Source organism: Ostrea edulis, chromosome 4, assembly GCF_947568905.1.
Source record: "Ostrea edulis chromosome 4, xbOstEdul1.1, whole genome shotgun sequence".
Taxonomy (NCBI): domain Eukaryota; kingdom Metazoa; phylum Mollusca; class Bivalvia; order Ostreida; family Ostreidae; genus Ostrea; species Ostrea edulis.
The window spans coordinates 36,118,139-36,143,227 of record NC_079167.1 but is presented as its reverse complement, the minus strand read 5'-3'; the positions used below and the strand labels follow the sequence as shown (position 1 = coordinate 36,143,227).

The window sequence follows — 25,089 nt, the reverse complement described above, 5'->3', positions numbered from 1 at the left end:
TGTTGCATAGCATCAACAGTAAACAAGTACGTCACGGAATCGATTATAGTCGCGTGTAGCAATGGCACGTTGTAAGTGCAAAACGACGGAAGTCGCGTATAGCAGCCTATGGGTTAAAAGTTTACAGATGGACAGACAGACAGACGCCGGAATATGGGTGATCAGAAAAGCTCACTTGAGCTTTTAGCTCAGGTGAGCTAAAAACACAAAACTGCAAAGTTATTATCACTCCCTCAAGAATAATAAATATTACAAGTATCTAAAGGGTTGGAAGGGAATTAAAAAATTTAAGGTTGGGATTGTGTGTGTGTGTGTGTGGGGGGGGGGGGGGGGGTTGAGGTATTCTCTTTAGAGAAGTGGGGACATGCATAGCCTACATCCAGCAGTTACGCCTGTCGACTTCTTTAAAGAGTTAGGGGATTAGGATTAGGATTAGTACACACACACCCTGACCATATAGAATTCTTGAAGACCAGCCAAAAAACACAAGGTTTGTTTGGGGAGTTTTCTTTCTTGGCAAGAAATTTAGACAGATCTCTGTGAAGTCATCAATCATTCATCTCCACCCTCTTCCACTTTGAAAAATGAAGTGCATCAACTTTCTAGGTAAGAAAAAATCCAACATTGACTATCTGGGGTCATCAATGTCCAAAGTCTAAATACAAAAAAAAAAGTCATCTAGGCTAATTTAAATTGGTACAAAAAGTGTTGTAAATAGATGTGAAGGAAACATCATATATAAAGGGCACCAACCATGCACCAGTTTCAAGATACATCCGAGTTATTTCCCTTTGAAGAACTCTCGAACACATTAAGGCGTAAAATTTGTTTACATGCAGGAGTGGGACAAATATTCATCACTGCATAAGTGAATGTGCTCAGTAAGTTTATCATACGCAGATAATGTGATGAACAATCAGGGAGTATTTAAATTCATGGAATACACAAGATCGCGACTACTCCGTCTTGGTTTTAAATTTTACTTTCCCCTTTCAAAGTCTCACGAGACCCAGAGTATGCGAGAATTTGGGCATGTTGGTAAATAATATCTGCAACTTTTGTCGTGATCGAGTCACCTGATTTTAACAATGGTGCACTATCAATGCATTGCAGTAGACTGTAGTAATGATTCAAGAAAGAAACATAATACCCAAAAATATCCACAAATGATACATTTTAATGGAAATGTGGTGGATTTTTCCCCACTGCTGTCAGCCAGGAAATTCCAAAAGCTGATAAGAGCTTGCGTCAAAACATATAGCTTCACGAGCTAAATTCAGGAGTTCATTTTTCCTGTATCCAGGTTAAATCGTCTTCCGATGCCATGTTTGAATAAACAAAAAATGCCCAAGATCGACACGCTTTTCCGGACTTCTTTACAAGAGAGTTCCGCTAACTCTGTATTTACGATCTTGTGTATTCTTATTATATCACGTTACTTCAATTGTCCTACGTATCATATCCTGTGACCCGTTTTACAATATAACTAAAACAAAGTTGCTGTAACAGTTGTTAGTTTAAATGAGGAAATTAAAACATTTCTGCAACTTAATTTCCAACATCATTTTTTCACTATTTTACATTGGAGTGATTTATCTTACAATAAATGGGAGAATTCCAGTATGTAAAGTTGGTCGTAAGTTCTTTTAATGCACCCCAGGATATTACTTGCAAATATGACATTGTTTTTATGTTTCCACTTTAGTAAAACATTTTTTCAACAGTTTTTTGTAATTTCTTACATTTTCATATTTAAAGAGAAGCCACTTTTAATACATTTTATCATCTTCCTCACTGACTAAGTCTACTCTGTCCCACTTACAATGATGGGAATCGGTAAGAATTTCATGATGATTGGTTTACTGTAACTAACTATTGATTATAATCGTATATGGAGAAATTCTATGATAAAGTCATTAAATTAACTAATAAAAAAAGTGTAAATGAATATTTCCTATGTTTATATTTGTTGTTCCTCCAGCTGAGAGAGTGGAAATGAATATTTTTATTAGGCTTAGAACATCGATTCAATTGTAACCAATCTTGGGCAGTCTTCACGAAAAACTTTGTAAAGCACAGGCCCTTCGGGCCTCCCAGTATAATAATTGTGCAAGCCCAAACAATATTTTACAGGCCCAAAATGTTTTTTTCTAATTTGACCACGTTATTTGCTGATTCTACACTATAGATACATGTATGTTCTACTGTAGGAAAATACAGGTCAAGATGATCATAGTTAGAGAACAACTGACATTAAAAGGATTGTCTTATTTTATTTTTCAACATATTAATCTCGCAGATACATCAGTAGCTCATGTTCAACTTTGTTTTGTATACACCGCGTACAAAACATTTTGTTTTCTCCAGAATCAAATGTTAGCCAAGGCCTACCCTCGGTCCATTGGGGCATGAATTTTCGCTCTTTTTTCCTTGTACGACAGGTTTTTTTGGGTTGTTTTTTTTTATCGGATGGTTGTGATTATGAAATACGCTTGGGTGGTTTTGAATTTCCCGGACGAGCCCCCTCCCTATACTTCAGAAAAGGCAGCATGGTTGATCGTTTTTCTATGCGAAATTTGACTACTAAGTCATGACATTTAGTCTGAGTCAATCTCACGCTCTATTTGTAATATATACAGAACATATAAGAAAACATTTACAGGCCCGCCGGACTCCTGTGTTTAATATTTTAAGAAGCCCGATCCCGATTTTACTGGCCTCGGGCCACTGGTTAACGTCGAAGACTGCTTGGGCTCTAAATTTACACATTTTGGAATTGCTTTTATGGATTATATTGTAGAAAATTTTGGGTTGGTTGTATATTGTTTAACATCCCAGGGCTTGAAGCTAACTTGTTATGTCACCAGTCCAGCCGGACTGATGGGGTATAATTTCAACCAGTCCACAGACAATTTACCAGTCCAACAGATTTTTCCAGAAATAATTAAACATTCCATTAATGTTATGAAAATGAAATTTAACTCAATATGTCTTTGACAATATTGTAACACTTATGTGAGATTTATGTTTACTAATCGGGTTCGTCTGATATCTACAAAAGCATGCCAAATGTGTGTCTAAGATTTCATAAGTATATTTTCCAAATTGTTCCTTTAGAAAATTAACCAGTCCCATCAGACTGACTAAAACAAATGTCAGTCAGTCCGCCATACTTTTAACCAGTCACAGACTGACGGGCATATGTTAATTTCGAGCCCTGCATCCCTCTCAAAAATATTTCACTCATGTGGAAACGTCACCATTGCAGGTGAAGGGCTACAAAATTTAGGCCTATGCTTGGCGCTTACGGCCTTTGAGCTGGGATGGATCTTTATCATGCCACACCTGCAACATGGGGCCTCGGTTTATATGCCATGGTATCATCCAAAGGGCCGCCCCATTTAGTCGCCTCTTACGAAAAGCAAGGGATACTGAGGACCTGTTCTAACCCGGATCCCCACAGGCGAAAATTTAAGGGAAAGAGATAATTCAGTCAAATTCTCAACAAAGAATCTGGGATTAATTATCGGAACCTAAATACCGTAAAACCTAATGATACAGTATCTCCATTATACTCACGCAAATCGTTTCTTTGGAATTGTGTTTGAATCCTTTACAAATATGCCTTTGGTTTCTCCAAACTTTGAAAACAATTTACCAACAAATTTCTGCAATAAAAAATCAGTCATTGCATAAATTGAATAAAATATACTAATAGTGCTCCAAACTATAATAAATTAAACCAAAGACATTAGCATGTTATTCTGCCTTGACCAAAAACAGACTGTCATACACTACAGTAGAGTGTATTGCTTTCATCATGATATTGAGGAAATTCGAGTTATATCCGATTTTATGTATTTTTGACGAGTTTATTTTTTTCTTTCCCATAGGCCTTTTCTTTTCTTTTTGCACAGTCTACTATTCCTGATATTTTATGCTGTATTGTAACCAGTTTACATATCTGCATTGCCACTTCTTTGCGTCCCTTTACAAATTAGCCTACAGAAGCGCGGGATCTGTCAAACAACTTTTAATGTCTGGCGTTCATTTTAGTCAATTAAAAAATTAATGCATGGCATACTCGTTGGTTTTAAATAAAATAATACATACTTCGTCAGCATCTAGAGGCAAATTTCCGACGAACAAGTCGTAAGTTTGCAGTCTCTTCCCTGCAGAATTTGCCATCTTTCTATTCTATGAACACGTGGTTCAAACAAGCCGCGAAAGAGCGCCATCTATAGTCGATGTTATGGGACGTAATTATACTATAAACTAGAAGAAGAAAAAATAACCTTATATTTTGGTTGTGCAGTAGATCGATTGGTGCCGGTGATGTGTAGTTAGAGTATGTAAGAAATATTCTATAATCTTTTTACAATACAAATTGTGTCATTGAAAAGTGCCTACACGTATTTTAAAGCGATTTATATAATCATTGTTCATGTTAATATTAGGCCTAATATAGCTAGTCCTGGCATGACTAGATGATGACATATATTTATTTTTTTTCGATCTCAGGGCAATGTGAAATTTCTAAATTATGTTTTAATAAATACTATTAAAAATAAAAAATAAGTGAAATATACACGGTCAACTTTATATCATTATTCTCTCTCTCTCTCTCTCTCTCTCTCTCTCTCTCTCTCTCTCTCAGCAGCATGGACCATTAAATTTTCAATGGCCACATAATAATAATAATAGTAATAATGTCCTTTATTCAAACAGGATAGCACACTTAGTTTAAAAACTAGTTTACATTGTGGTCCTGAAAACATATGTATACAATATAGTATTAATTTATACTGATATAATCTAAAATAGTATATAAAGGTATGTTGTATACATACATGTACGCTATTTACATATTTAAAACTGAAAATAAATAAATGAATAAATAAAACTGAAAATAATCAAAAACAAATCTATATGGTTTAATTTTCCGAATGAAAAAAAAAAATCTAAGATAAGCGGATTTAAAAGTTTCCAATGTTGGGTAATATTTTAAAAAATTCTGGCATATTATTCCATAACTGTGAACCGTAAATTGTAAAAGATCTTCTAAGATATTGTGTGTCATTGCTCTCTGGATATATAATGAATTACATGTTATTTACGTAATGGTTATGTATGAGAAAGAAAAATCGCACAGCTCAAAGTCTCCTGTGTAAACAGGCGATCTCCTGCACAATCATTTTATTTATGAATATCATGCAGACAGTTTTGTTCTAGACTTCAGTTTGATTGGTAAAGAACTATGCAACAACCCGGTTTGATTTTTCACCGCTTCGGCAACGGAGAAGGCCAATTCATTTCCAATTTTTATAAGAAGGATCCATTCTCTGGTGAAATATATTCACTGCACAGAAGGAAGGCATAATAGTGGTTTCTTAACTAACGACAACGTAGATGCATGCCTTGCAGTTTTTACAAACACCTCTGCCCTATTTGAGAATGCGGCTCAAAAAAACAAAACATCGCCCGATTCGCGTCGAGATTTTGTACAATCAAAAGCTTATGTCCAAACAACTAATAGTCCTAAACTTTGAAAATATTACGAAAACACATGTTCTTCATCATCCGAGGTTGTAAATACGTCCAGTAAATACCAAATCTTCAAAATTAGATGTTGCGTATGGGCTGTTGATGTCCTGTTCCTCATGGGGTGAAGACTCTGGTTTTCTTGGCATATAAATTATCGGTTCTACGTCAAGAATGTAAGATAAATGTTCACCATTTGTACTTAGATCATCTACATACCTTATTTGATTATTATCTGTACATGTGCACACTCTGTGTGAAAAAGAAAGAAAAAAAGAGAGAAATTTATAGCACTACATATATGACATTTCATGGATACAATTAGGGCCTACGTTTCTATACTCTGAAGAAAGGTGAAAATCAAAATATAAGGAACTATACCGAAAACTTCGCTATTATATATATGAACGCACCAGGAAACTTTTATTATCTAAACTTGACTATTTATTTTACTTGTTCCTTATCCGACCATTAGACGCCCATGTACACTAAGGCTGCAGTAGATTTACAGCAGATTATAGCAGATCAAATCCTCAACTTCAGGGGGGTGGAGTTGGCCTACCATTGATCTTGTTCATGAAGGTAAGGATTTTGTAAAAAAAAAAAAAAAAAAAAAAAAAAAAATAATAATTACCATCACACAATCCAACATTAAGTACCAATTTTGTAGACAACGAGAAGATCACTGGATCAGGACCCTAGGTACTGCATTTCCATATATATATGGATGCCATGATAATGTATATGATGTGGGAAATTTGACTATTCCACAGGGAAATAACGTGAATGTGATGGGACTCTTTTCCAATACTCAAAGACGGACACGCAGTCATGGGCATCGTTCATGTAAAAGACAAAGTATAAAAGATGTCACGTTTGATTCACTTTTACCTTATGTCAACAGACAATTAGGTCCACATCATATTCGTAAAATACTATACTCTGTTCCATTGAGAGTTTTACACACGTTATTTGAAGAAGCCACAGCTAGTAGTTTATACTTGGATTTTTCAACACCTGAATATAGACTGAACTCTGTGATTATGGATGTTGCCAACCACAGGCTCTTTAAACCACCACGGGTCATGGGCTCTTTACAAACAGAGGAATAGATGCCGTCAACATCAGCAACATTCTTCGTCATAAAAGAGTTCAGTCGTGTATTCTATCTCAAGTTCAAGTCTACACCCAGTATTTCCTACAAATATACTTCTACTATTGCACCCAAACTTTTTAATTATAAACAAAATTTGCAGTGCCTAGATAAAGACCATCTTATACTTAATCCACCTACGTATTCGTGTTGTTCATCTTCTGTCAACAAGACATGTCATTATGGTGATGTTGATATATAGTCCAGCTGAACATGTCATTACTGGTGATGTTGATATATAGTCCAGCTGAACATGTCATTACTGGTGATGTTGATATATAGTCCAGCTGGACATGTCATTACTGGTGATGTTGATATATAGTCCAGCTGGACATGTCATTACTGGTGATGTTGATATATAGTCCAGCTGGACATGTCATTACTGGTGATGTTGATATATAGTCCAGCTGGACATGTCATTACTGGTGATGTTGATATATAGTCCAGCTGGACATGTCATTACTGGTGATGTTGATATATAGTCCAGCTGAACATGTCATTATGGTGATGTTGATATATAGTCCAGCTGAACATGTCATTACTGGTGATGTTGATATATAGTCCAGCTGAACATGTCATTATGGTGATGTTGATATATAGTCCAGCTGGACATGTCATTACTGGTGATGTTGATACAGCTGAAAATGAGGACCTCAAATCACTTATTCTAAAAGGTCCTAAATACAGAGAACCTCGGTCTTTCAATTGGCGACAGAACTTCATCTCTATTATGAATTCTATCGAAGATTATGCCAGACGATGGGCTAAATATGAAAAAGAAAAACTTGTTACATTGTCAGAATGGATTAAAAGTATAAGAGGAATATTAAAATTCCGCATTAGACATATTAAAACAAAAGTACGTACTATCTATCCTTCTGTGTTTAGTAAACCAGAAGTGATAAAAGAATTAGATTGGTTACACAAGGAATATGTTTTGGTTCCAGCCGACAAAGCTTATAACAACAAGGTCTGTTTGTAAGGCTCATGATTACAGCTGTATTCTAAACGAACTTGGCAGTCATTCCTCTTGGTAATCGTACTTATACTCCAACTGCCTTTTCAAAATATGAAATTTTTCGAAACCATGCTTCAGTTGTAGACACATTTAATATCCCAGTCAATGGCCCTTTTATGGGTCGAATGAATATGAGTTACCGTACCTATACTGAATTCCTAAACTACATAAAAACCCTTGCAAACAAAGATACATTGCTGGATCCAGTTAGTGCGACTACTTATGCCAGAAGTGGTGTTAATAAAATGTGGATTCTAAAAAATTCTAAAGAACTTTTAGTAAACTTGAAATCGCAAAGCTTTTCTCAAATCAACATCAAAACGTATGACTTTTAAACACTTTACACGACCATTCCTCACGATAAATCAAAGACTAGACTTTTAGACATCATAGAAAGTTGCTTCTTTAACAAAAATGGAAAACGCAAATATTCATATCTAGTGACCAGTCATCCAAAAAATTATTTTGTTAAACACCACTCTGATTCCATGCACAAGTACTCTGAAGTTGAAATAAAAAATATGCTAGAGTTCCTCATTGACAATATCTTCGTGGTCATTGGTGATCAGGTCTTCCAACAGTCTGTTGGAATTCCCATGGGCACGAAGTATGCTCCTTTGTTAGTTGACCTGATTTTATATTTCCATGAAGCAAAATTTATTCAAAGACTTATACGTGAGAAGAAAAAATATCTCGCTGTGGCCTTCAATTCGACATTTCGATATATCGATGACGTTTTGTCTATTAACAATAATAACTTTCATTCATATGTCGATTTGATATATCCCTGTGAGCTCGAAATAAAGGACACCACAGAGTCGTCCACTTCTGCTTCATACTTAGATGTTTTATTGAAAGTAGATATTAACGACAAACTAACAACTTAACTTTATGACAAACGGAATGATTTCAGCTTCTCCATATTTATGTAGCAATATTCCATTATCACCTGTATATGGTGTTTATATCTCTCAACTGATTCGATACACAAGAGCTTGTTCTGCGTATGGTCAGCTTTTAAATCGAGGCAAGCTACTGACAAACAAGTTGATGGTACAGGGGTTTCAAAAGTCTCGATTAAAGTCAGCATTTCGCAAATTCTATGGTCGTTATAACGATCTAGTTAGCCAATACAATCTATCATTGGGTCAAATGCTGTCTGACGTGTTTCATACCGATTGTTAGACCGTTTATCCGATCGAGTTATAGGGCTCACGGCGGGTGTGACCGGTCGACAGGGGATGCTAATTACTCCTCCCAGGCACCTGATGCCACCTCTGGTGTGTCCAGGGGTCCGTGTTTGCCCAACTATCTATTTTGTATTGCTTATAGGAGTTATGAGATTGATCACTGTTAGTTATCTTCACCTTTCATTGATTGAATGAACTTTACCTTTGGAATTCATTTAGGTGTTTAATAGACTATTACGGAGATTCACCTCCTGTCTTCTGTTTCAAATAAGTATTTTTTTTATTTGAGCTTAAATCTCGGTAAAATTATAAAAACCCTAATAACTCTTATGTATAGAACTTTATCACATATTTATCCCCGTTATCCAGTGGACATTACTCATACAATAAATTATTCGTATCCCAGAGTAGGTGTTCAGGCACGCTGCGTGACGTAATGTGCATGATAATAATACTGATATCAATAGTTTATTTAGAGAAGGCAGCCCGATTAGTACATGGTACTATTCTTCCCCGGGACCTTCTGAAATACCAACAATATACTCATGATTAATGATACGTACAATCAAAAATAAGAATGAAATGATAGATTCCGTGATATTTCAATATTTCTTGTACATTTCTACGTAAATCTATTTTCTATAAAATAGACCCCCATTGTGCTTCAACCATGGTTCCAGGGATATGATGTTTAAACTTGAACTTCCTCTCCATGAGGATATTCTCCTTTCAATCAAAATGATGAAACATGTTTATTCCATAGAGTTTGAAACAAGAGTACTAGAAATGGTACATAGTACGCCCGTTATAAGCTTCTAAATGTGGGGCGTTTTTCTTCAGCCAAATTAAGTGTAGGTGGTATCAGCCATGATCAAGCTGCGATATACTTTATTTTGGATGGAATGAATAAATTAAGGTTTTTGCTAAAAAAAAAAAACTGTGACAGAAGGTAAATAGACAAATTAAAAGTAAATTGAAAAGGCTTATACGCTTACATAATTTAATTGATAGTAGTGCCAAACCAATTCAAGATATTGACAGGACAATAGTGGATTAAATTGATCCTTGGACTTTGACTATGTAACCTAAAAATCAATAGGGTCGTACATTCCTTAGGATGTACCAGTGCACCAAGCTTGATGTCAATCAAGCAAATTATTGACAGAAGACAATATATTACTGTGTCCTGTTTGACCGTGTGAAACCAACATTAATAGGGGTCATTTACTCTTTATGATGTATCAGTGTACCAAGTTTGATGTCTGTCAAGCTAAAGATGTTCAAGATACAGATCAGACAACATCTTTCCATGTTTAGAGTGGATTGACCCTTGAACTTTGACCATGTGACCTCAAAATCAATAGAGGTCATTTATTCCTTAGGATGTACCAGTGTACCTTTGTTGTCTGTCAAGCAAAGGGTTCTCAAGATATTGAGCGGACAGTACATTCCCATGTCCAGGGTGCATATTATCATAGGAATAATCCTACACTGTAAGCAGATATTAACTAATTACACCCACACTTTCTACAGACAGTTTGGGAACATTGTTGTTACCCTGGTCCATCTGTCTGTCACTCTTTCTTCGTCCTCAAACTCCTCTTTTATTCTAAGCAGTAACAAATTAATCTTTTGGAATATGATAGGTGGTGTCCTGTAGATGTGCAATATTGGTTTTCGAATTTTCAATACTATGTACTACCCTGTGGGCCAAAAAAACCTATGTTTTTCTTAAAAACAAACAAAACACCCCAAGAAATGTTTGTAAGACAAATATGCTCCCTCCCCCATTGTTGCAAGATCCAAAAGGGTTAAACACATCAATCATTTAATTGATAGTAGTTCCAAAACAATTCAAGATATTGAGCGGACAATATCTTCCTATGTGCAGAGTGGATTAACCTTTGCCTTTTGATCATGTGGCCTAAGAATCAATAGGGTCATCTAGGAAATCCCAGTATACCAAGTTTGGTGTCAGTCAAGTAAATGAATCTTGACAGGAGACAAAATATTACTATGTCCAGTTTGATCCTTGACCATGTGAACATAAAAATTAATAGGTGTCATCTATTCCTTATGATGTATCAGTGTACCAAATTTGATGACTTTCAAGCAAAGGGTTCTCAAAATATTGAGCAGACAATATCTTACTATGTTCCGTTTGACCCTTGATCTTTGACCAAGTGACCTCAAATCAATATAGTTCATTTACTCCTTAGGATGTACCAGTGTACCAAGTTTGATGTCTGTCAAGCAAAGGGTTCTCAAAATATTGAGCGGACAGCATCTTCTTATGTCCAGTTTGACTCGACCTTTGACCTAAAAACCAATGGGGTCATTTTCTCCTTAGAATGTACAAGTGTACCAAGTTTGATGTCTGTTATGCAAAGAGTTTTCAATATAACAAGCAGACGTATATTCCTATGTCCAGTTGACGATGTGACCTCAAAATGAATAGGGGACATGTTTGACGCACAAATCATGTACTCTCCATATAACATTAAATGAATGGGTCGAAATGAATCAAAATTACAATAAGATCTATAGTAACCCACAAAGAAGCTACACAACAAGATTCAGTGTGATATGTGACGAAGAAATGAAAGTGGACAGGAAACCCGAACGGACTTACAAACATCGCTGTAACATAAACATCCTGTCCAGACGGACTTACAAACATCGTTGTACCATAAACATTCTGTCCAGAGACTTGGCGTATAAAAAATCTCTTGTGTTACCCAATCAAGCCAAAGGTCCACGATTTAAACAATTTAAACCTGTTATGTTCCCTGAAGAAGCCAATAAATGTTTCCTGATCCAGTGGTTGTATACAAGTCGGAATTCAAGAAGCAAAAACTATTGAAGAGTTTAAAATATATTCAGGTAACGAAACTTTATTTAATTTTTGCGCGACACCAAAGCACAAAACATCGAATATAAAACACGCATACCTTTCCTGCAATTAACCTTAATGTTAATTACAAAAGCAAACCAATAACTACAGTAATTCAAAATTCTCAAATCACGTGGTATATTAGTTTCCAAATACAATGCGTAAACTCTCAGTCTAAAAACAGATAAAACAAAAAATGTAGACAAATAATTAAATATACTTTGAATTTCCTAAAACAAAACATACCGGGCGTGACGTATAACACCGAAAGAGTATTAATTTTAAAATTTCATACGGTAAGATTTTCCTCAAGACTTTTTTATCCTTTGAATATAGATACAAAGTAAGTAAAAACGCCAGATTTTTTTTTGAAAGTTTAAAGATGTTCAAGATTCATTGGAAACATGACAATAGAACTATAGCTATTTTATTCATAATTTTTTTTTTTTTTTACCAGTGGTTAAGTATGGCAGGTCAAGATGTCAAATTCTTTTGAGCTTACTTAGTAAAGATGTTATTGAGTTGACTTTGTAAAGTTGTTACAAGGTTGACTTAGTAAAGTTAATTGTTACTGTGTTGACTTAATTAGTAAAGTTAATTGTTAATGGGTTGACATAATTAGAAAGTTAATTGTTAATGGGTTGACTTAGTAAAGCTGCGATATGGTTCAATTCTAGTAAAGTTATTACATGAAATTACAAATATCTGAATAAAGCATACATTACCAATGATCAAAAATGTATTTCAGCATTTACCGAAATCTATAAAATCGTCACGCAAATTCATTTCATATATAAACAAGGGCAGATAACTCTTTCATGATTTGAAAAACTAGTACACCAACTTTTTCTTATTTGATAAATCTGTCTTTAATTTACTACCATGAATTCCTCATAATTGTTGAAATAGATGTTATTACTCTAAATAAAAAAAACAAACAACATCCTTCATGCAATAAAGAACACATAAAAATCCGAGATTTTCCGTATGCCCAAAATATTTATTTCCCACTGTTCACTGCATGGCTTGATCCGCAATCTAACCGGTAAAGAAAACTTTGAAAGGTTATGGAAAATTATTTAACAAATACAGAGCTGAAAATTTATATCTCCTGCAGAAGAAAACTTTGGAAAATATAAAGGAATGACCATGTCCAACTGATTGTCTGTGCAAGAACGAAGCATTAGATGCCCGTACATGAAACAAATACTTGACTAAGGGGATATCTTTACCCAGCAAATTTCAACTTTGAAATGTATGCCGCTTTTGAAAATTGAAATGATAGTGCAATTGTTCAAGCCATGCAGTTCATATAATATATATTAAAACTATTGGTATTCTAAAATAACTAAATATTGCAAAACTTTACAATAAAAGGTCAACTATTTTTCAAGAATCGTCCGTATAAATAAACATAAAACTAATCATCACTGTAAAAAATATCACATTGATTAAAAATCTTTCTGACTGTTCAAAGAATTATAAAAGGAAGTCACAAAAATTGGTCATGATTCAAAATTAAAACAGCAATAATAATCCAACACTGTATGGAACTTCAGCATCGTTTTAACTTTCAGTAAATTTGTCAAGACGTAGCAATTCCAACCTTGTTTGTACGTTTACCATGTGGAAATTTTTGTATTGTCTACATTGTTTTAACGCGAAGCCGTCGTAGATTAAGCGTTGAAAAATTGTTGGATGTTCAATTATGTATTGTCGATTCATCATGCTGATTGGAACTAGGCTTACACCAGATGGAGTTTATAATGGATACTTAAAGGTATGTTTTGCTTTCAGATGTCACAAATGACTGTGATGAGCAAAGTACAAGAAATGCAACAATTTTGGCTTGTTATATAGAGAAATTGTCTGTTAGCCACTTCGTTGTACTGCTTTTCCCCGCATACAAACTGACTAGAGAAATACACAAGCAACCTGATTTTAACAGAAACACATACTTGAGAAATTATCGGCATGACTGTGGAAACTGAGTATTTATGAAAGCAAATGCGCAGTTAAAAATGTCTAATCCAACATTCATGCGATCCATTTCACTGAGTATTTCGGCAATGATTTTCCTTCTAAATTGTCTTTTTTCACGTTTCTTATAATGAGCAATCCGACATTCTATCACACAATCTAATACTGAACATACAAGTTTGAGTGCATAGTTTCGTTTTCAACAACGCTCACAGATTTCACAAATCGCAGTCCACTCAACATTACTTTTCTTCATCCTGAAACAAGAGAATTGGTAACAATTAATTTTGTGCTTCAGAAATATCAAAGCTGTTGAATAAAATTTGGACTGAAAGTTCACTATGAGTAAGTTTTAATTTTAATGTATGATAGAGGTATTTGCTTCTCATCATCAAATTCAAATCTGCTAGCATATTAAAAATAGACCAATGAGCTAGCGCACCAGAGGCGGATCTAGAGGGAAATTATACAAGCACGTCTTCATTGAAAGTTCTTAACAAAATGGCTATTTTTTAGGGTCTTAAACCGCCCCCTTTGGATGGAAAAGGTACAACCTTTGGTCGCGACCCCCCTTCAAAATTTCTGGATCCGCCTCCGCTCAATAATTCATGACCTGATCACTCTCGTTGTCTGAATCGTCATAGTTGGCTGGTTCCTTTCGTGAAAGTTTCAAGCTTAGCTTGTTTCCTAACACGTCAGTCATTTCTAAAACCTGAAAAATATCATCATTATCAATATTATAGATTTCTTTCCACTTTTCCCTTTCAACGCCAATCTTAAACCAGTTATGAATTGCGCACACATTCAATGCAACAGAGATAACTTCATATCTCTATTGAACAGTGTTGAAGCGCCAGACGATGGACTAAATATGAAGAACTTGACATCTTGTAAGAATAGATATTAAAATGTTAAAATGATAAAAGAATTACATAAGTTGCATGAGGAATATGTATTGGTTCCAGCTGACAAAGCTTGTAACAGCATTGTCTTTGTAAGGCTCATTATTACAACTGTATTTTAAACGAAATTGGCTTTAAATCCAACTTGTACTCCAAATTCTCTTTCCGAAGACGAAATTCCTCAAAATTATGTTTCAGTTTTAAACACAGTAAATGGAATGAATGAATATGAATTACCTTACCTATCCTGGACCAAAGTCCCTACAGAGATACATTGCAGGATCCAGAGCACGGTGCACTTATCAAGCCCCTATCTTTATTCCTCACAAAAATATTAACTACCCCTGACGTATAATATTTTTGTGACGTATTGTGCCACAACACATGCAAGAAATGCGGATTCTCAAAAATTCCAAAGAACTTTTAGTAAAGAACATGACCCACGAACCATGAAAAATGGCCTAGCCTGGGATATTGATAATTTCCGTATATAATAATCTTCTGGATATAGGCTTTCTAGAAATGTTTTTCTTTTTTTCATATATTCTATACTTTTTTGTTAATATGACGTTGAATATTGTGGTATTTAATGTTAAAAAATTAACATTTCGGGATACACGTCACAACAATAAACCTGCAATGACCATGTACAATGTACATGAACCTATAAATCTCTGAATATATCAAGTTATATGCACTCAAATAGCTAGAATGGCTAATTCAATGATCATAATAAGCAATTTTGACCAAATATGGGAAATAGAAATAAGAAATATTTTGGAAATGATGTTCAAAGCCGTGATTGTTCAACTTTACTTTTAAATTATTTTTACTTGAATTTTGAAATACTGAAATAAGAAGAATAAATATAGTATGTAGTCTATTTACATGGTGAAAGAAGTGAATCATTGGAACAATTCTGTTTCATATCATATTCCATGGTTTTGGGGTTTTGTTTTTTTTTTTTGGTTGTTGTTTTTTTTTTTTTTTTTTTTTTTTTTTTTCTTTTTTGGTATTAAAACGACCGAGTATCGATATCAATGGTAACGAAATAAGTTGACACCGTGTCTCGTCAAAACATGTTCAATTCGAATTTACTCGGAATTACACGGTCAACGAGCATTTGCTGTGAAACCTGATTAAAGGAAAATTACTGTAGACACCTAATAGTAAGTATCAAATGATCCTTTTTGTTACATGTACATGTAGATTTCATAGCGTGAATAATAACAACACAACACCGATATAGGGGATCAGAGTCAGTATATTATTGACTCTGAAAATACGATTTGAGAAATGATACTGTATAAATTTTACTGTATTTATCTTGATCAATAATTGCATATTCCTATACGTATTAATCATGTAAAGATACTGAGGTCTTTTAACCAACAATTTTAAATGCTTGTGGCAGTGCAATACATTATTGACTGACAGAATGTAATTCATGAGCTGTGATCTAAAAATCTTCCAGGCATTAATATAGATTTGAATAGAATTACATCTAGATACATATTTGAAATGGAATATATCCTAAGGCACTGTAGTTTTAAATTGTTTGGATTATATTGCATTTACATGTAATGTATACATGCTTGTAAATGCCACAGAATGAGAAATAATCTAAATTGGCCTATTTTCATAATGTTCCCAAAATAGAAGTATCATGTAGATCTATACAGGAAATAACATTTACAAATCATGTTTGTTGTTTGTTATTTGCCAGTTAAGTATCATAATGATAATACTAGTAGTTCATAATAAGTAATTATTATGCTAAAATCAAATACCCTTTTTATTGTCAACAAATACATCACTGGTAGAAAGGTTATAAAGCTTTTATCTAGCACAAGTTTCCATATTCTACAGGTTTACATATGTCAGCAAGTCCTCAAAAGCAGCTTTAGGGGTTCCCAGGAGATTCTGATGCTCACTGTTAGACTTTCACTGTTGTCAAAATCCAACCTTATTTTCTCTTTTCTCAAAACTTCAGCTCTCAAAAACTTGTTTGATTAATTATGTCACTCCTGTTTTGTTGAACATGGTGTTGTCAGCAATAGGTTCAAGTTCTTCTATGTCTTGTTGTAGGTGATTTGTACAGAAGCGAATGATGGCCTCTTTTGAAATTAAGATTTCATGCCTTACTCCTACTGGGACTACAACTAACTTTGGACCTGGTCACTCGCAGATACAGCACGAAGTGTGCCCTCTTGATGTACATGGGGATGGGAGTGATACAGAAGGGGGACTAATTGGAAGAACTGCTACTGCTGGTGGTGGTGCTGGACTGTCTTGAATCTGTTGCCTAACCGACTTGATATTCTTCTGTTTAATATGGGAGCAACACACACACTCTGGCATATATTGCACAGAAAATCATGATCAGATGGTGCCCTCCCTATCAGAGTGGTGATCACTGTCCTATATTTCTTTGAAATCCTGGATCTGTGTTTTGGTTTTACTCTCCATGGACAGTTGAAACAGAGAAAGAATTAAGGACCACTCCTTGGCATATCTGAAATATTTATGTCATATACATGTAATTAAAATATACAATTTGGGTTGGATGAAAATCTTATCTTCATGTTAAAACCCATTAGCCTAGGTTATTTTTCCTAAAATCTAATTATAAATCAATTAACTTGTTAATTAATGCTTGGTGAATCAATTAATAAATTGTATTCAAAAACTTGGAATTATTTTTTTCCCACTAATAAACTGAAAATGTGTATCTTCAAATGTTTTGTTGATTAATGTCAGTGTGAAATATAGAGGGGGTATGGGGTTTACAACAATGTATATTACATGGTTAATTTATTTCTATTATGTAGTCCATGTAAATTTCTGTGGAAACGAGGAAGTTATTTATATTCGGTCTTTCCTATCCTGGGGTAGGAAAGACCGAATATAAATAACCCCCTCGTTTCCACGGAAATTAAGTCCATGAGAGCCTGAAATCTCCCAACCTTCCAAAGTCCTTTTTTAAGGAAAAAGTAAACCATTTTCCTAATCCAAAAAGAAAACTGGTGCAAAAACCATGCACATCTCCATACATGAAATAATATAAATAATAGAAAAATTATCAGTAGTATTGTAATACATTTTCGGGGGGGGTGGGGGTTTGCCGTTTCACCTTTATAGATTGGGTTTTTTTTTCCTAACATTTAAAACATATCTTTTCAATATCAATTGTGTCTATAGCACAAAATAAAAATTCTAAAATCAATGAAAGCGTTTGATTTTCGTGTGTGTATATAAAACAAAACGAAAGGAAAAAAAAACTAGGATCCTCCACTAGTAAACTATGTTTTCCATTTAGAGTTATTGCCCTTCAATTGAAAAAAAGTAAATATAATTAAATGAATACTTTACATTTCAACACAAGTTATGTCAAATATTATTTAACAAGATATATTTTGATATGTATTTAAATCGACCTACTTCATTAAAAACAAACTTTCTGTGTGTTTTTGTAGGTTTCTTTCCACTTATATACAAGGGACTTATGAATTTACGAACTTAAATAGTTGAAGTTGAAAACAAAACAAAAACTGTTTTCTCTCCGTTCGATGTATGAAAATTGTACGTTCAAATTCTCAAGTACAAATGTAAAATAGATAGAGCTCACAGCCGTGTTTGACATTGCCGTAATATTCGGACATTTGTTAATGTAACACGTTGCTACAACTTTACAGTTATAATTGACAGACTTCATATTTTATAAGAAACTTTGAACTGTAGCCTATAGTAATTAAACGTACAAAATTTGTAAAAATTGTGAGAACCAATGGACAAATTCATACGATAGATCATACTGTCTGAATATATATCGCACATCTCCATGCGTAATATATGTGTACATGCTGGGCCTGTGTAATTGAAATCTATCGTTAAAATGATAATGTCCTACGGCACCGATTGTGGTGAGGGCCTGTCCCGAGACACAGTTAGATTATTCTAACTAGGGTATTCCGTATGGCCGTATAATTTTGTACTGTACGTTTGATTCGAACATTCATTCTGTTTCGAACAATATCATTTTTAAAGTAACAAAAGGTAGGGAAATCGGTACTTTTAAAGCCATCGGAACGGACTTCGGAATCAAACATACACGATAGGTGTAACACCGCCCCCTGTACCTTTTTACCATAGGCCATGACTCTCATATTTACTCGTTTAGATATTGATTTTTTATTTAAAAAAATATATAACAACATAAAAACTCACCTCTTTGCTGTTTCTTTTTGAGTCGTATCAACTGCGTTAGATGTATGTATTGACTTCCTTGGAATCTGACGTTTCCAGACGACACTTTTGTTATTATTATTTTTTTTTTTTCGACATGGCCGCATTGCTTACGAGTTAATTTTTTTGATGGAAAGTGTTAATCTAACTTTGCATTTTAATTTTAGTTTACAAAATTGAGTCGTGAGTAATGCGGCCCATGTGAATTTATAGACTGAAGTTGGCAAATTTATGCGATTTTCCCGGAAAACGTGAAACTGCGGTAGGTTTGGGCATTTACTTGAGTGCTTTAAACATCCGGTGTGAGGAAACGATTGCGCAATACAACTTGACTCATGTTATGGATAAAAAATATAATCTTAGATTTATTCTAAAGTGTTCTTTAATTTTTCCAAATTTGGTAGGCCAAAAATGGCATATTGTGGGTCATGTTCTTTGAAATCACAAAACTTTTCCCAGATCAACAGCATCAAAATGTACTTTTCAAAACTTCACATGGCCATTCCGTACGATAAATTAAAGACCAACCATTTTTGTCATCATAGACATCTTTTTCTTCAATAAAAATGGAACACAGAAATCTTCATATCTTGTGCTCAGTCATCCAAAAAATTACTTTGATTCTACGCACAAACACTCTGAAGTTGATATTAAAAAGATGCTGGAGTTCCTCATTGACAATAGTTACAGTATGTACTGGTATGTTGTCTTTAGTGATCAGGTCTTCCAACAGTCTGTCGGAATATCTATGGGTACAAATTGTGCTCCATTATTAGCTGACCTGTTTTTGTATTATTTATGTGGGAGAATTTATTCAAACGCTTCTGCATGAGAAAATAAAGGCCAAGGCCTTCAAATCGACATTTAGATATATCAACTACTTTTTATCTATCAACAATACTCATTTTCATTCATATACCAATTTGATATATCGCAGTGAACTCGAAATAAAAGACACCATATAGTCTTCCATATCTTCTTCATATTTGGATACTTTATTGAACATAGATGTCAACGGCAAACTAACGACACAATTTTATGACAAACGAGATGACTTCAGCTTCTCCATCACCATCTTCCCATATTTGTGTAACAATATTCCATTATCACCTGCATATGCTGTTTATGTCTCTCAACTGATTCATTACGCGAAAGCATGTTCTGCCTATAATCAACTATCACATCGAGGCAAACTACTGACCAATAAGTTGATTTAACACTTTTATTTAAAGTCAGCATTTCGCAAATTCTATGGTCACTATAAAGATCTAATTTGCCAATACAAGCTATCACTGGGTTGAATGCTGTCTGATGCGTTTCATACCAATTGTTTGACCGTTCTTTACACACTGATTTTGACCACCGATTACTTCGTTTACCTGGTCAAGATATAGGGCTCACGGCGGGTGTGACTAGCCAACAGGGGATGCTTACTCCTCTCAGACACCTGATCCCACCCCTGGTATGTCCAGGCGTCTGTGTTTTAGTATTCTTTATAGGATTTATCTTCACGTGTTCATGTTATTGGTCCAGAGACCACTTACAGTTTTGCTTATTAATAATAATTTTTTATAATGCATTTCAATATCAATTGATTGTTCGCTTGACTGTAATCAAAATGCAAAATGTGAATTAGAATAACAAAAGCGGACCCCCCCCCCCCCCCCCCACGCACTTTGACAGATATTTAAACATGATATCGAGCATGATACATTTTATGTCGGTGTTACGTATTCACCCACACACTTCTGCATTAGTGTATTCCCTCCATCTCCGTTACAGGAAATAACAAGAGGCCCAAGGGCCACATCGCTCACCTGAGTCACCTTGGCTCATATTTAAAGATTTTCCCTATATACTTGTATGCAAAACTTTGACCCACCCTTATGATCCCATCCTACCCCTGGGGGCCATGATTTTAACGAACTGAAATTTGAAATATGTCAGAAAGCTGTCATGTAAATATCAGCTTTTCTTGCTCAGTGGTTCTTGAGAAGAAGATTTTTAAAGATTTTCCTTATATATTTGTATGTAAAACTTTGATCACCTATTGTGGCCCCATCCAACCTCTGGGGGCCATGATTTGAACAAACTTCAATCTGCATTATGTCAGGAAACTTTCATGTAAATATCAGCTCTTCTGGCTCAGTGGTTCTTGAGAAGAAGATTTTTAAAGATGTATCCTATATATTAGTATGTAAAATTTTGATCACCTATTGTGGCCCCATCCAACCCCCGGGGGCCATGATTTGAACAAACTTGAATCTGCACTATGTCATGAGGCTTTCATGTAAATTTCAGCTTTTCTGGCCCAGTGGTTCTTGAGAAGAAGATTTTTAAATGACCCCACCCTATTTTTGCATTTTTGTGATTATCTCCCCTTTCAAAGGGACATGGCCCTTCATTTGTACAAACGTGAAAGCCCTTCACCCAAGGATGCGTTATGGCAAATTTGGTTGAAATTGGCCCAGCGGTTCTTGAGAAGAAGTCGAAAATGTGAAAAAAACGCTGACGACCACGACGACAGACAACGGACAAATTTTGATCAGAAAAGCTCACTTGAGCCTTTGGCCCAGGTGAGCTAAAAAGAAGAAGAATCCCCCGTACCTTATCTAACATTTCCTTAGTATGTGATGCGGAAAGACAGAATCGTATTCGACTTTTCTCAAGGGGCACGGCAGGAAAAGCCGCCACAGTAACACCAATACCCTGCTCCAGACAGTAACGAGAAAAGTACCTGCACATAGAAAAATTTGAACTTATCAAGATATTCTATTAGAAAAAATGTAATGCAATAATGCGACTTCAGATAGGCATAATTACAAGCAATATATCATCAGAGATTTTATACTAGACATCTCGCTAACCTTAAAAACCAATCTAGTATTGCACAGTTACTAAATGATTAACAAGATATGTAAAATACTGATTTCTTTTAATGATCCATGGAAACTTACACAACTTTGGCCGGATTGAACGTTACCATGGGAATCACAGGCGAATCTTTGTTTCCATAAACAATAAAGCCCATTTCTTGCAGTCGCCTCCGGAAATATCGTGTATTCCATTTTAGTTGGTTAATCCTTTTGATGCCTACAGGAAGCAATAAGAAATGTTGGAAAAGTCAAAATGACAAAAAGACGAAATGAATACCCTAGCTGTCAATAGTTTTTCAGGTTTTGTGTTTTAGACAAAAATATAGTCCGTTTTAGACAAAAAAAAAAAAAAAAAAACATGGCTCGCTAATCAATGTTTTCTTAGTGAGCGAATTAGAACACGTCCTATCGCCCAATGGACTGTTCCACCCAAATGCAAAAACAATAGACATCTAATTTGTAGTGTAAATACATTTGTAGATTTAGTGTAGTTTTAATAGTGCTAACGTTTAGCCCTCTTATGTAAACCAGTTCGTTTTAGGAAGGGGCACTCATTGTTCGTGTTGTTGGTCATCTTAATGTTTTTATGCTACACTTATCATGCTTATAGGTATCGCGTAAAATGTCATAACAATGCATTGTACTGTTTTTGGATTAGTATTTTATGGATATATTTTTTCTACTCATTACCTATGCCATGGACTTTCCTGCAATTTTACTATATATATATATATATATATATATATATATTCATTAATCAAAACCAATAGAGTATACTCTATCGGCTTTGTTATATTTATTCAATTTTTTTATTTATCATACTACTACTTTTGTAGATTTTTCTATACCTATTTCTGGATTATATATATATATATATATATATATATATATATATAGAGAGAGAGAGAGAGAGAGAGAGAGAGAGAGAGAGAGAGAGAGAGAGAGCTATATCTATATCTGTGTGTTTACACAATAAAGTGAGCAAAACTTCAATGATACCAAAACTGATGATGCCTTGGAAAAATTTAATTCTAGCCTTTTAATCTCATCCACACATGCACATCCAGCGAATGATTGCATCAATCCAATGATATCTTCATGCTTGATTGACGCCAGAGCCTTTCAGTATACATGTATGTATAATGAAAGGATAATGAACAAATTTGAAGGATTTGGATCAACATAAAAGTTTATTGTTAAATAATGATGAAAGTGAAGCAGATGAAATTCACATGACTGATAAATGACTAGAAGCTGACCTTTTTGCACTTAAGACTTTTTTGGAAGAGTTGTCTGCCCTTTGTAAAAATAAGAAAAATCTAATTTTCTAAAAATGTGTGTGGTCAATGATTAATTTTGTTTCATATTTTCATAAAAAGAAAGTGTATGTAACTTTCTACCAAGAGATTAGTATGAAAATAAAATTTGTTTTTAAAATATTGTAATAAAACATGCTTTTCCCATATACTTCAATGTTAAATTCTAGGTGAAATAAATTAAAAAATTCCTGTGGTGGATTATTTTCATTTGATGAACCCTTCAAAATGATACCATGATTGCAGATATTCCACCATCCATTTATTAGATATGAGATATGGTCATTATACATTGAATACCTTAACAGCTATGACGTCACAACCTACCACAAAATTGGTTTGTTTGTTTTACGTCCCTTCGAGAATATTTCACTCCTACTGAGACGTCACCAGTTGTAAGTGGAGTACTACAAATTTATACCTATGCTTAGCGCTCAGAACCGTAGTAACAGTAAGGGTTCTTTATCGGGCAAACGGGACCTCTCTTTTTAAGGTCATAAATTAAACGATGAAAATGAGGAACAGTGGTCTCATATAAATCCTGTAAAGAACATAAAATTAAGAGTAGGACAAACATAGACTCCTAATCCGAACGACCCGTGATTCTTAGACTAACGAGATCTCCGCCATTTTTATGATAGACTCTTGAAATGGTGTCAATGAATATTTTTTCTCTCACAAGTATAGTCTTTTTAACAATTTTAAAAGTTTGTAGTCTTTGGGATCAACCTGAAATGTATCATATGCTTTAAATATTTATATCTTTTTTTAGATGACCACATAAAAGTATATGATCAGTGTGTTTAATAAAATATTAATTTCTCACACAGCAAGAAACAAAATATACTGAATAACTTTGAATTGCCCAAATTTTCTCAAGAAGAATTTTAAGGTTTGCGTGCAAAAAGACAATTTCTGTTATTTATCAAATTTTAGAAACGTTTTTGATAGTTCCTATGAATAAGAAGATTAAAGTGTCACTTTCATTTTCTCTCTATTTTTAAAGATTAAAATTTTTTGTAAGATTGTAAAGTCATACATAAATTAGTCGCAGATCTGTAGCTCTCAGGGGGAAATATTGGGACAGATCAAAGAGTTACAGATCCACCCCTTATAAAAACTGACAATTTACGGCGCAGATAAAAATGTGCACAGTTGAAGCCTTATAATGCTGTATTCTTACATTCTCAAAAATTTTATGTCTAAAAATTCCTGACATATTTGACCGCCGCGGTGGCCTAGAGGTTAGAGCATTCGCTCCACATGCGGAAAGCTGGGGTTCGAATCCCGGCCGCGACAGACAGTTCCATCATCAAACGCTCGGCATCAGGTTTGAATGTCACAGGTCCTCGGAGATGACCTTAAAAATGGTGGTCCCGTGTCACAGTAGGTGTGGCACGCTAAAGAACCCTCACTGCTCAATGGCCGTAAGCGCCGAACATAGGCCTAAATTTGAAGCCGTCTCCATATGAGTGAACAATTCTCGAGAGAGACGTTAAGCAGGATACAATCGATCAATCCTAACATACTTCCCCACTACACTTGGGGTCAAACATACTTTCAAATATCCATCAAAGCTCCTTACGACCCGAAAACTCACAGCTTCAAATACTTTCGTTTGTTGAACATAGTCATGTTAGGTAACCAGTCAATTCGAACCCCCTTGATTTTTGTATTTGTTCATAATATCCTATACGAGGTGTGTATTCAATCTTCATTAATCATAAAGACGAATAATTAATATAAAATTAAGAATGTGTAATTCCTCTAAACGGAAAATAAGCTCTTGAAGATTGAAAAGTAAATCGTGGTATGTTATGAAAGCCAAGCCTGGTCCCCGTTCTCAACATTAGGTCTAATAGCGAAGTGCAATAACAGAGTGGTTAGGATGAGGACCGGACTAATGAAAGACGTTCGTTTAATTCAATATTCAAACTTATCTAAGTAATTATCATTTAACCGAACTGGGATGATT

At 34.6% G+C, this 25,089-nt stretch overlaps 2 protein-coding genes and 1 long non-coding RNA gene across 11 annotated transcripts in view; 1 reads left to right on the top strand and 2 right to left on the bottom strand.

Annotated features, from left to right (window-relative positions):
• The window catches only part of LOC125670489 (serine/threonine-protein kinase 31-like), an 85,174-nt gene extending 80,925 nt beyond the window's left edge, over positions 1 to 4,249 (bottom strand). For all 4 annotated transcript variants that reach the window (XM_048905689.2, XM_048905691.2, XM_048905690.2 and 1 more), the window contains exons 1-2: positions 4,114 to 4,249; positions 3,580 to 3,668 (exon numbers count right to left, since the gene is read on the bottom strand). In XM_048905689.2, the coding sequence (XP_048761646.2) occupies positions 3,580 to 3,668; positions 4,114 to 4,188 (164 nt within the window). In that variant the 5' untranslated portion in view covers positions 4,189 to 4,249. The remainder of the gene's footprint in view (positions 1 to 3,579; positions 3,669 to 4,113) is intronic.
• Positions 4,250 to 11,780: 7,531 nt separating this feature from the next.
• Positions 11,781 to 25,089, bottom strand: part of LOC125670491 (serine palmitoyltransferase 2-like) — a 34,692-nt gene continuing 21,383 nt past the window's right edge. For 2 of the 6 annotated variants that reach the window (XM_048905696.2, XM_048905694.2), the window contains exons 10-13: positions 21,880 to 22,015; positions 21,530 to 21,659; positions 14,389 to 14,487; positions 11,781 to 14,032 (exon numbers count right to left, since the gene is read on the bottom strand). In XM_048905696.2, coding sequence (XP_048761653.2) covers positions 14,018 to 14,032; positions 14,389 to 14,487; positions 21,530 to 21,659; positions 21,880 to 22,015 — 380 coding nt within the window. In that variant the 3' untranslated portion in view covers positions 11,781 to 14,017. Of the gene's footprint in view, positions 14,033 to 14,329; positions 14,488 to 16,459; positions 17,193 to 18,904; positions 21,660 to 21,879; positions 22,016 to 25,089 lie in introns of those variants that run through there. The other 4 variants (XM_048905695.2, XM_048905697.2, XR_008802359.1 and 1 more) reach the window with 4 other exon arrangements.
• On the top strand, positions 15,640 to 17,408 carry LOC130054090 (uncharacterized). The gene is made up of 2 exons (XR_008802360.1): positions 15,640 to 15,846; positions 16,766 to 17,408. It is a non-coding gene; the product is annotated as an uncharacterized LOC130054090 (long non-coding RNA).